Genomic DNA, 13,414 nt, shown 5'->3' with positions numbered 1-13,414 from the left:
TCACTGCTTTTATTTGATCTGATCAGTTTGTCAGTTAAAGGATCAGGCTGCAGATATTCTACATTTTTCAACACATTTGCAAGACCAACACTTACAATGAATTGATCGAGGGGGGGCTGGCACAGGTTATTTCCTGAGTGCTGTAAAGCTCCTTCCTGCTTATGTAACATTTGTTGTAAAAAAAAAATTACTGACCTTTAGCAACAACAACAACAAACAAACTATATTTGTTTCTGTTTTATGTTTGTGTGTAGGAGGTATAAATGGGCCACATACGGGGTTTTGGTCTTTAAATGGGATTTAATGACATAAGGAATAATACCGCCCTTATCCTTTAAAGCTACATTAGGTAAGTTGTTGATAAAGGATTTTTTTTCAGCCCAAAACACAAAGTGAGGCTGCGTTGAGAGCCTACGTATCTTATCTTATTTTTCAAGACAAGAGGTGACAAATTTAGGAAAATGGTAAGCAAGCGAGTGATTGTTCTTAAGAAGATGACTGTGTATCTTTCCGCCACTTGGAGCTGCCTACATGTGAAGTTGCCCAGCGTGGCTTTGATTATTAGACTATCAGGTTTGTCAAAACAGATGTCTTTGCTTGTTAGCAGATTTCTCTGGACCTGAAGTCAAAGCACTTCATTTAGTCTGTTTCTCTCCCACTGTCTCTCCTTCTCGTCTTTCTTCTTCGATCACATAAATATCCAACACTCATTCACTCTCTCGAACACAACTCTTCTTTATAAAAGTACGTATCTCACACCACTTTATGGCATTTGTATTACAATGATGTCCCATCTAATGTGATTTCTGAGGTTCTTCTGGTGCTTCACTGGAAGCATCAACGGGGAACTGGTTCACAAATTGTGGGCTTCTAAAGTGGCGCGTCACATTATTCTATAAACATTTTGACAGAGATTTCTGAAGGTTATATGCAGCACTATAGCGGTTCGATAGCCCTTCAAACTTTAAGCATTGTTTTGTTATTACAGTGTGTGTTCTCTGTTCTAGAGCAATCAGTTGAATTATGCAGAACTTTATCATTGACATTGGATTAAAACTTTAAAATGCGTATTAATTTAACCTGCATGAAGAAAAAAATAACTATTGCAATTGTATACTGTTGCGATTGCCCATGAGCACTTGATGGATGTTTCTAGACTGAAGTGAAATGATGCATATTGCGTTTTTCTACCAACCATCAACAACACCTCATCTGTTGTCGACCTCGTCTGTCAGTTTACCAGCTCCAATGTACTTAATTGTATAAAACTTACATAGACAGGGAATTTTATTTTGAAAATGTTATTTTGCTTACAGGTATTTATGTTGATATGGCTGTTGTTGCCAAATGCTGTTTTAGTTTTCTCCGTTGTTCTCGAGGCAGTAAGAACTTTGTTCTGATCAGTTGTACATGCACACAGTTTTGGAGAGGCCTGCACCCCCACAGAGGTATAAAGTGAAACTGAAATATTGAATAAAGGCCTGTCAATGCCAAGCAAGTGTGTCAGTCAATGAAATTAGACATGAATTGAACAGCAAATGTTTCATCCTCTCAAGTCACAAAGAGAAGCATCTTATAATGTATCTCCACGATGGCAAATTAATTATACTACGTGCACGGACCTATTTGCCACTCTTTCCAAACGCTTTGAGTATAGTCTATGGCATAGACACAGTGTGTATGAGAGAACTCTAAGCACTGTGTTTATCCGTCTACCACTGTAACTTAACTGTATTTATCTTGTACTTGTATCTCATACAACAGCAGTGTCAAATAGAAAGTATGAAAACATAAAACAGTACAGTACAGTAATGGCTTACCAAATGTGTGCAAACTAACTATTGTGGATTTTCTTAAAAAAAAAATTTGTTCACATAATTATATTAACCTAACGTCTCATATTAGCCCTCGCAATACACTAGATATGTCACATTGTCAAGCTATTCCCAAAATGTCTCTATACTGTATTAAGTCCCCATCTTCATTCTATCTCACTCGGCCAGCCAGCTGATGGAGCATTACGTTGCATTGGCATACACGTGTCCTGCAAAGAGTAAAACCGTAACATAAGATAACCATGTTTAGCGGGGATAATGAAATTGCTTTATTGTGGTTTTATAGTAACTACCACACTCCAGCAGGTGGCAGTAACGCGCCTATAAACAGTGACGCCGACTGGTGAATAACCACAAAGAAGAAGAGTCAGCGGTCAGAGGTTAAAGTTGAATTTTGTAAAAACATGGTTGAACACGGGGATATCCGCGTGGTTCACAGGGGTGGCAGTAAAATAAACTCCAGGGAGCCTGTCATAACCAACGATTCAAGGTAAGTGAGTGGTTTCAGTCCGATAAAGTTTACTATTCGTTGGAAGACACTGTCTCGTGTCTACACGTTTTTATTAGCTACAAAGCTGAAGCCGGTGCTAGCCGTTAGCATTAGCAATATAAGCTGCTAAGCCAACCGTTAATGTTGCTGCCGCTGTTTACAAAGTACCACGAGCTCGTCTCACCGACACTCTGGGCCGCTTTGTGTAACGGTTACCTAAATTACACACGGTATCATCGTTTGGCCCCTAAACGTTTAAGTCCTCGTGTGAAAGCTGTGGCATGTGTTGCTTGCAGGTTCCTGCTGTGCGCCTCAGGAGAGAGCGTGAAGGTGTTCAGCACCTCCACGGAGGAATGTGTCCACGACCTGCATGGACACACCGACCTGGTGACCGGTGTGCTGCTCAAACCCTCCAACCACCTGCAGGTACAGTGCTCTCACCACACTGTCTGTTAGCGGGGAGGGAAAGAGTGCAGCTCTGACTTAACTCAAATAAAAGTACAGTTCACTTTTTCTGCCAATTCCTGGCCTAGACATTGTTGTCAGGACATGCATAAAATATCCGAATCATAATTTTCTTGAGCTGACTTCTTCAGAAAGTTCTTTTTCTGAGCGATAGTCCAAAACCTAAATGACATTTACAATTCTGTGAAGCAGATGAAGCTGGAAGCAGCCAGTGTCCCTTTGCTTGCTTGTGAATCTATTATAAAAAACAGTATTTCAGTTGATTGTCTTATTGATATATTGACTAATCTTTTCAGCACTAATACATGGTATGGATCCATCTGTAGAGAAAGACTAACTCAACATCAAATGTTCTGTGGATTTGATGAAGTCTGCCTCTGTTCAGGATGTCAGATGTTACATATTCATAATACGTATGCCAATGCACATATTCATGCCACGATCTTCAAACCCCAGTATATCCTGGACGGATAGATCGTGCTGTGACATGGAGTATGTGTTTTCTTTGAGTTTGGGGTAAAGCATTTCTTTAATGAAGCTTATTTAACAGCATTAGCATATGGGACATGTGTAGTTGCTGCTTGTATAAGGATTTATTATTTCATTATTTGACATTTTCACTTCTTCTCCTGTGATGATGCCTTTCTGTTTTGTTGCAGGCCTACTCTTGCTCAGTAGATGGCACTGTCAGGCTTTGGGACTTCACAGATGGCATCCTCATTAAGGTACAGCTTGATTCTTGTCATGATGTTTTGCTCCAGTCTTTGCAGTCTGTGTCTTAACCAGACCCACACACACACACTTGCTGTGTCCACTTCCACTTGCCCGTCCACTTTTTTAATAATGAAGCCACCATCTATTTTATAGCACGTTGTTGATTGTTTTTTGTTTTTTTAACTCTATGCACTTCAAGTATTTACACGATATAAGTTAATTCAACAGCAGAGCGAGCAAGGTGTCTATGGTGGCGAGCTGTCACAGTACCTGTATATTTATGCCCTCCTGCTGAGTGTAGTGAAGGGAGAGTGGGCTCAGATCCGTTTCACAAAGAGCCGAGCCGGTGTTGTGTTGTCTCTGATGTCTGACAGTCATGTGTGACGGCTGTGTGATCTCTTCCAGACTTATGTCATTGGATACCCGGTTTACGCCGTCTATGCATCTGCAAACCATGAAGGAGTCATCTTTATCATTACCCCCAAAGAAAGTGACAAAAGATGTGGTAGGTTTGACATCTTTTCTAATGCTGGTCGTTGCCTGGGCATGAAGCCTAATCTGTCATCATCCATTAGACCACTGGTTACCAGCCTGGGGGCCACAGCTTCATGGGAGGTCACAAGGAGAACCTTTTAATGACAATACAGTGTTTCCCCTACCATGATATTGGGGGGGCGGGATCTGTTTTCTGGTTCATCCACTAGGAGTCGCTATTCACAACAAATGTCAAATGTTTCTCAAAGGGGTTTAACATGTGAAGTAGAATTTGGGTAAGAGGTCACTGGGTAAGAATGTGGAGCTGGCAGATGTTTGACATAGTGTGTGTGTGTGTGTGTGTGTGTGTGTGTGTGTGCGCAGAGCTGTTCCAGCTGGTTGCGCTACATCTTCCGCAGAGCGGAGATCAGCTGGTGGATGCCGGAGAGCTTTCTGCTGTGCTCAGCGACGTCAGTTCCAACCCACGAGCCACTGTCTTCGGCAGAGGGGTACATTCACCAACACACCATCTGCAACAGTTACATAGCCAATAGTGATATTCCCCACTTATTGACGCATCAAAGGGCCATTGGTCTGAAAGCTTGTTGACTTAATTTGACTTTTCAAAATACAATTGTATAGGGAACATATTTTTTTTGACTATGATCTAAAATTGTCTGTTTTCAAAAACTTTAATGAAATACCCGGTGGAAGCATAAAATGAATCACTATCACATGAAATTCAGATCATTATTAATAAAAAAAATGATTGGATATATATATACCATTTACAATTATGATTAACACCCCGCTTCAAATAGACGGCAGTATTTACTCAAGAACAGATCCATCCTGCATTAATGTGTTAATAACCAGGTGTTATCTTTCTCACAGGGGGAATATATTGCTTCAGCTAAAGCCTTGCATCTGGAGGTCTACTTCTTCAAGAAGCAGAAGTCATACAGGTGAGCCACGGAGTGAGATGCTTCAGGTGGAAGGTGTGGAGATTATTTGATTGAAGACGGAAAATTAATTAAAGATGATCACCACAAATTGTCACGTAAAACCACAACCATTCACAGCTTTAGATGGAGAGATCAGAAGTAAAGTTGGTCACGAATCATGAAACCCACGATGTTTACAAACTCGCATTTGGCCTCCAAAGCCATGCGGATGTTCAATAACACCGCATATCTGTCCTTGTGTGGTGGTTCATAGGTTTCGCCTCAAAGAAGACAACAAGAAGGGAGGCAAGAACACATTCACGTGCATTGCCGCTCACCCAAAAGATGACTGCATTGCCACTGGGCATGAAGATGGCAAGATTCGCTTGTGGTGAGTGTAGTAACAAGATGGCCTTGGAGCATATACACTCGCATCAATCGACAATATTTCCTTAGTTATTCAAATTTTTTAGGACTATGCAGCTCTGTGTTTGTATAGTATGAATGTAGACTGTATATAAGAGGTGGATGTATTCACCTTGACGTCACCCATTGGTTTCGTTGACTCGGATTTTGAAGCCTTGATTTCTGCTTTTGGCTGTCGCCATCTTGGTTTTTGGCCTTTTGTGATCTTGTTTTTTTTTTTGCAACCGGAAGTTGAATAAGACATTTGTAGCGCCTTTAAAAAAAGGCTACAATTAACTTGCATGAACTGAAAACACACCGTGAAAGGGTTCAATTTCCACGGCGAAAAACACGGACAACTCCCAGACCGGACAACCCCATGCACGCCCTAAAGCCACACTTTGCTTTATGGTCTATGGGAACATCATGCTGTATTGAAGATGTCATAAAACTAACAATTGAAACAATAAACTCGTGTTTACTGAGGTAATAAATCAAGTTTATGGCACTTGTGCATTGGCTTCACCTTTTCAGAACCGGAGGTTGCCGCCTGGAATGTATCAGAGAAGTTGTTTTTTATTATACTTTCGGGTTTGTCGCTCCGTACATCGGTCTGTCCGGTCCATTCTCGTGAACACCTGTATGGAATTCCTCCAAATTTGGGCCAAACGTCCACCTGGACTTAAGAATGAACAGACTGGTCGTGTCATTCTTGTTTCTTACGTTACCGTTTATCCTTTCAGGAGAAACTTCATCCACAGAAAGGAGTACACATACTCCACCCTGCACTGGCACCACAATGCTGTCAGCTCTGTGTGCTTCACACCAGAAGGTACACAAATGTTATATTATCGTTTCTCTCTTTCAGATTATTCATCTCAATCAAGTTATAATAAAGATCTCAGACATACAACTGGAGTTTTTGTCCTGTTTTAAAGAAATATATTTTCAGCTAGAATGACCAAATTAGCTCAGGATTTATTTAGCATTAAAGGAAACCGTTCATCCCCAAAAGATTTGGATTTTGTGTTCAAGGTAAATTTAAGAAAAATGCATCCCTGCCCTGTTCCTGCCTCTGTATCTATCTCTGCTTTCATTCACCAGGCACCAACCTGTTGAGCGGAGGCTTGGAGTCGGTGCTCGTCCAGTGGCGATACAACCAAGAGAGCCAGCGGGACTTCCTGCCCCGCTTGGGTTCTGCCATCACACACATCGCCGTCTCACCTGATGGCGCCCTGTTCTGTACCTCACACAGTGACAACAGTAAGAAGCTGCTGCCCGTTTCATACACTCTGGTGCATGAAACACTTCTGAAGCCAGCGTTGGTGCGCTGTGGTAGCCGCTTGATTTGAACTCTGCGTGCTTTACAATTGACGGCACACTTTCCTCTGAAGAGCTCACGTCGGAGAGTTGAGAAAGGCAACTCTGTGAAATGTGTAAATAGATTTGCTTCTGATATTCAGTATGAAGGGAAGGCTATTGTAACTGGTTTCTGTCTCTACTTGTTTTAGAGATCACGATCATCCAGAGTTGTGTTAAAGTGTCAGCTGTCATTCAGGGCCTGGTCAAAGGTGAGTACACACTGTAGGTGGCACCAGCACGTAGATCCATCATAAACATGCTGTATAGGCTCATAGATAATAAACACATCTATAATAAACAACCATCACAGTTCCTGGAAAACCATCTCGCTTCAAAGGAAGATCTTGATAATAATACTATTTTTATTTTTTTTTCCTCGTGGTGCAGGAGAAAGTGTCAAGACAGACTTGACGGTGGACCCACGCAGCAAATCCTTGGTGCTGAACGGGAAACCAGGCCACCTGCAGTTTTACTCCCTCCAGAGAGACAAACTGCTGTACAACGTAAGCCTTCTGCTGTATAAACTGAGCCAAAGATGGCACATATAAGCCAGACCGGGGGGGGTTTGTGGACCAGGTTTGCAGCTTCAATAGACACAATGTGCCATTACAGCACATTAAATTGCATAGATGTGGTTATGAGTACTTGGAGTCGAGGTATTTTCACTACAAAAGGCTCACTTAACCGTACTGTCATTAACTTAAAATCTCGTCTTCTGTGTTTCCCACAGCTGGACATAGTGCAGCAGGAGTACATTCATGAGTTGGGCCTGGAGCAGTTTGAGGTGGTCATGGTGGTTTTTGATGCCTCTGGCAACTGGATGGCAACGGTGGAAGAAAGAAGACAGAAAGCTGCTGAGCTGGAGCTCAACCTGAAGCTGTGGGCATTTGACGAGCAAACACAGAGGTACATAGATCATCTAAACTCAATGTGAGACATGCTTTATTATAAAAAACTTCACCACTGTATTGTCCCGTCCAGTAGTTTCTTTTCCAAGGACACGAGCAGTAGTTTCGTGCTGATAGTTTATTTCTCCCCCTTACCACAACCCTGTAACATGCCGACTGCATCACCTGCAGTTTTGTGCTGAACACCACCGTCTCAGCCCCACACGAGGCCCGGATTACGGCCATGTGCTTTTGCCAGGCCACCGACAGCCAGACCACCATGCTGGTCTCCGCCGGCAAGGACGGACACTTCAAAGCCTGGCAGCTGCCCAGATCAGCCCACGCAGAGGGTAAGCAGTCAGCTGATCAGTTAGTGTGGTAATATTTACCGTGCTCTTTTTACCTCGCTGTCCTTCTTTAGTGTCGTAGACTTTGACTTCTAATTCTTGGTTTGCAGCTCCAAGAGCTATGTGTAAAAATAACAACATTTATCACTTTATTTTACCTTTTTTTATTTCATGTAAAAACGTCATACGGTCAATGTATCGGCCATTTTTTTTTTTTAGCAAACTGACCCTTAATTTATTATTTGCATTCTGTGTTTCCCGTCCTCTTGAACGCGCCGGCAGATGAAGGTCCTTCCTGGTCATGTGACTTCGTCGGAGCCTATCACGGCCTGGTGCCGGAGTGCTGCTGTTTCTCAGCCGATGGTTCTCTGCTGGCTGTCAGCTTTCAGGAGGTGGTGACCGTGTGGAGCCCGGCTTCCTGGGAGCTGCTGACGACTCTGTCCCAGCCGCCCAAAGCCATCAGGTCAGCGCATAAACCTGCACTCAATACTTGTGGTGCTGAACAGTTTGTTTGTCGTACTTAAAGATCCCCGCCAGCCTCGTCCTATATAAGCTCACAATGTTTAGAGAAGTAGAGGTGTTTGTTTGGCTAAACGAATAGTTTTCATCTGCAGTGCAGGTGGATGAAAGGAGGGGAAAGCTCTATACCCGTAACTCTGATTATTTTTAATTTTATGAATCAGTATTTTGCCACATTAAAAGACAACTACCAAAAACAGATGGCAGACAACGGCATTAAAGCAGATGTCTGTAAAGAAAGGCACCGCATAAATATATAACCTCCTCAAATAAAAGGAAGTTAAGCAGTTATCTTATTTAGTGTCGAAGAGCAATAGAATGACTTGAGGTATATGACAGCCGGATGGTCACTGGCTCAGTTACAATTACGTCATCATTAAATCTGTAAATTGGAAAACAAAAGAAAAGACATGCCGAACGCAGGACTAACTGCTTTAACAAAGAGGACCAGTTGTCAAACAAAAGCTCTGAGCACTGAACGAAGGAGTGACTTCAACATGGTCACAGAGTGCACTTGTCTATTGCCTAATATCGGTTGTAGAGATGCTGTATTGTAAACCGTTTATTTTGTCCGTCCCCAGTAAGCGCAGACTGGACACGCATTCAGGGGGAAAAAACAGGACGTACAAGTGACAGCGTACACACGCACACACACACACACACACACACGCACACGCACACACAGATTCACTAAGCAACCAGCTGTTTTAGAGTTTCTAAAAGGCTCCTCGGCTGTGGACGTTGTTGAACAGTTAAATGACCTTTTTACCACACTGGCAGAAGTCCAGAGCCTCGTTTCTCACAGCAGATGTTACTGCCTGTGAAACACGGGAACAAGGCTGCAGTTACACAACGTTGCTCGAGTCTCAGAAATGTTGGCAGATCCCCCCCCCTCCCCCTCCCCCCTCAAGAAGGGGGCCCTCGGGTCACCGAGGACACAAAACTAGCATTGTTAGTTTCTGTCCCGCTTTTCTGAAATATTCCGAGAGCAAAGCACTGAGTCAGCCTTAAGCGTATTTACAAGACAAACGGAGAGCGATGACTTGTAATTTATCTTAGAATACAGGAACCAGCCGAGGGAAACGTTTAAAACTATTAGTCATCCCAACGAACAACGCTAGAAAAGGTCTCTTGGTGATTAGTAGTTAATGGTTCTGTGCTCTTTTATGGGAACGTAAAGTTCTCTGAACTAATGATGCGTTACAGATGAACTCTTCAAATGAGCAGACATTTAAAATGTAGGCGCAGAAAGGGAATTTGAGCGTGATAAGACTTGAAAGTTGGTGGGAGGGGGAAATAAAATGTTAATGGTCAGCTGTTTTGACAGCTGCCTGGTACCCCTTACAGTACATAACTACCACCTATGGATGAGTAGCGCTCACTTAACCTCCAAACTCACCAACTCTGGACTCTTAACTTGCAACTTGAGAAATTAATTACTTTTCTTTCCTCTACTTTCTTATTCCAGAGGGTTAAAATAGGCACAATTCACCTGACAAACGTGTTGATTTTATCAAGAAATGAATGAATGTTTTAACATATGAATGTCATAAACTCCCTCTGAATGATGTGTAGAAGAAGGCAGCACTTTAAAGTCTGAAAGCGGCCATTATTGACTTGTCTGCCAAACACACATTTTCTGTGTGTTTGGTTCTTGGTGGGTGTTCAGACCCGGCTTGCGTGTTCCAATTTGCCCCCAAAGCGGAAAAACTCCTCAAAAGCTAATCCTGTGAAATATGTGTGGTGTTGAGAAGCTAGCTGGTTGGGGGGGGGGGTGCACTTCTTCACAGTCACAGGGGAGAAAAAAAAACAAACTTTCTTATTCTCCACCAGGAATCTTTGCTTTGGGCGACTAAGCTGCTCCAAGTACCTGCTGGGAACCACCGCCAACAACCTGCTCTGCTGCTGGAACCTCCTCACCTGCTCACGTATGTGTACATGTCGAGAATGCAAAATGATCAGCTGAATGCATGAGTTGGTTTTTAGTTTTGTACATATCTAATGGTACTTCTGTTACCTCCTCCCTCTTCCTGTCTCCTGTCCTCTCTGGCAGTGGAGTGGAGCACCTCGATGGACATCAGCCTGCTGCTGAGCGACCCCCTCACTGAGAACATGGCGGCCTTCTGCTGTCAGGCTGGACACACAGACTGTGAGCTTTAAACTGAGTTTTAGTTTAACAGTTTATTCTGTGGGAATGTGGGTACCAACATGAAGGCAATCCATCCAATGCCTTTTGAGACTTATTAGTTAAAACCATAACTGTCAACCTCATGGTGGAGCTGAAGTCCGTAGGGTTTATCCTCTGGGTACAATGAACGTCCGTCCCAAATTTCATGCCAGACCATTCAATACCTGTCGATATATTTCAGGCGATTATTGGTTCATGTAGAATAAATATAACAGAGTTATTAAACAGTCTATTGTCAGTCTGCCAGGACTCTGTAGAAATGAATATAACCATTGTCATGATTTCTCTATTGTCTGTTCTCAGTGTTTGTGTTTAAGCCCAGCGAGCCTCGGCCCGTGTTTTCCCTCAAGGCCGTGTGCTCGGGGAAGGTTACTCGCGCCGTCTTTGCCCCGAGGGAGGAGATGCTGGAGAGCTGTGAGGAGAGCAGCCAGTGGCTCAACCGCTCCCAGCTGTACTTCCTCACTCAGTACATGGTACACCAAGAAAAACACTCCATTAGATACATGTCCTGTTTGTTTTGACATTACAACGAAGATTAGAACATAAGAAATGACCTGAAAATCATGGCTATTGTGTCATTTTAGTTACTTTTTTCCCCAAGGACACATTCTGTGTGCTGTTATCGTGTTAACAGTATGAGCTGATGTTCTCTCTCCTCGACAGGACCTCATGACATTCACCACTAAGGCGGAGGAGGAGGACAGACTGATGGCGTCCAGCAAACAGGTACGGCACACCTGAGCGTTTCTGTACGGCCCGATGGATTGTCTCTGTAAAGACCGATCAGAAGAGCCGATCACATGACTAGAAAACACGCGAGGCGGTTTCTCTACGTGGCGCTAAAATGAGTTGCGTCTCAAGAAATAAGTAATGCTCGACAACATATAGAAGGCTTTAAATAGAGCCTGTGATCGGCGTCGTCTCATACTGCTTCCAGTGATTGGCCCCAAAAACTCTGCATCAGAGGGTTTCACAGGTTTTCATGCTGCTACTCAGAACCTCAGGATGTTGCCCACCGAGCATGTTTGGAGTCATGCTTGGCAGTCTGAACGTGACAAAACTAAGACTATGAAAACAATTAACCCAGTGTAAGGGTAAAGAGCTTGTCCATTACTTATTGAAAGTTACTGAAGCTGCTAAACTCCATAAAGTTCATGTAGCCGTTGTTTACAAGTCCTGTTCTATTATAACGTATCTAAATACAGCCGACTCGGCTTTACTGTAGCTCTTCACCTGTTCAAACTGTTGACCTATTTCTGTAATTAATGTGAGTTATTCCTGTTTTTCCTGACATTGTGATCCCCCCCCCCCTCACACACACCTTCAAGCTCGTGATCGATGACAGTGTTGCCATGACACCGTTCTACCTGTTGCTGGGGAAACACCGAAAACCGGAAAATCCAGACACACTGAGCAGTCCGTCTGCCGATAGGACTCCTCTGCCTCAGGGCTCTGTTGCTATCAAAGAGGTCAGTAGTTGAGCGCTGCAGGGATTATGCTTTATGTTTGACATTGCCTTATCAGTTTGTTGTGCATTAAATCTTCTTTTTCTTCTTCTTGACAGCTTCTGCAGACCCCGGCCCACGTTTTGCCCTCGACCTCTTTCCTCTGTTCAATGTTTGTGCAGTCTCTGCTCGTCTCCGTTACCGACGCCAGGTCAGTAGTATTACTTCACTGTCGGCGTGAGTTGCCAAAACGCTGACGGAATTCAGGCTGTGCATGATTCAGCAACTTAAGTCCCTTGTTTATCTCTAAAATATGCAAAGTCACGGGAACCTTTTTTTTTTCCTTCTCTTTTCTCATGGTCTCAGAGAGGAAAACAAACATGCAGAGAAGGAAATGGAGAGTGAAAAAGAGGAAGAGGATTCTGAGGGGGAAATGGAATTCAGCACCTCGAGACCAGAGCAGGCGTTACCGGGAGCTCAGTCGGCAGAGTCGGCAGCCCCCCCTCTGACAAAAGCCCAGGTCAGGGAGCTGAGGAGGGTGAAGAAACTGGACCACGGCTGGCTCTCAGGCCTCCTGCACTCTTGAACATGACCGCGTACAAAGACACTCACACAGATACGGTGCCTAAAGAAAGCTTTCACCACATCAGTGTTTTTTTTATTTTATTTGTATTAAGCCATTAAATCAGGATGGAGCTCCTGCAAAGAACAAAACAATGTCAACGTTTAAACAAAACTGAAACTATTTGATTGCATAAGTATCTGCTCCTTTTGGCAGCGATTACAGTCATGAGTCAACGTGTATCGGTTTACACATGTGAACAATAAAGAATTCTCCCCAATTTTTTTTAAACTGCTAAGGCTCTGTTTGAGTCTTAGCAGACTCACACACTCTGGACTGCATTGAGGTCTGGATTTTAACGAGAACATTCACATAACATTAGTTTTTAGTGTTGTTGTTTTTTTTTTTTACTGTAATTGTTTGTCTTGTTGGAAAATAAAATCATTTCATTTCAGTCTCTCATGCCCGCTGTAATTACGAGCTGAGGACATCGCATGCTTTTGAGTTGGAGTTATGGTCATGCCATATTTGTATGATCGGTCTTAGCTGAACTCTGAGAGTCGTCCCTGGCTGTGAATCACTGGTCCTCATGATGTTTTTGACAGGATATTAAATGAAATCCACCTGCATTTGCCACAACTGGCTTTATTTTCATACTTTTTACACAAACATCACTTCATACAACAGTGATTACATTTTCTTTTTCTTTACTTGCACAAAGAAAGAAAAAGAAATCAGATCCACTGTGATTCAATGTTATAACCAGAAGAAGTCCAA

General features: G+C 43.1%; 1 protein-coding gene across 1 annotated transcript; it reads left to right on the top strand.

Annotated features, from left to right (window-relative positions):
• The first annotated feature begins 2,230 nt into the window (after positions 1 to 2,230).
• Positions 2,231 to 13,414, top strand: wdr75 (WD repeat domain 75). The gene is made up of 21 exons (XM_079169571.1): positions 2,231 to 2,325; positions 2,622 to 2,751; positions 3,450 to 3,515; positions 3,910 to 4,009; positions 4,363 to 4,487; positions 4,873 to 4,943; positions 5,197 to 5,313; positions 6,071 to 6,159; positions 6,432 to 6,590; positions 6,839 to 6,898; positions 7,077 to 7,192; positions 7,420 to 7,595; positions 7,769 to 7,926; positions 8,206 to 8,386; positions 10,276 to 10,370; positions 10,496 to 10,591; positions 10,934 to 11,103; positions 11,294 to 11,356; positions 11,959 to 12,099; positions 12,195 to 12,286; positions 12,442 to 13,414. The coding sequence occupies exons 1-21, from the start codon at positions 2,240 to 2,242 to the stop codon at positions 12,659 to 12,661; spliced, it is 2,511 nt and encodes an 836-aa protein (XP_079025697.1). The 5' UTR covers positions 2,231 to 2,239; the 3' UTR covers positions 12,662 to 13,414.

Source organism: Pholis gunnellus (assembly GCF_910591455.1).
Source record: "Pholis gunnellus genome assembly, chromosome: 12".
In the NCBI taxonomy this organism is placed as follows: domain Eukaryota; kingdom Metazoa; phylum Chordata; class Actinopteri; order Perciformes; family Pholidae; genus Pholis; species Pholis gunnellus.
This window is presented reverse-complemented; position numbering and strand designations above follow the sequence as displayed.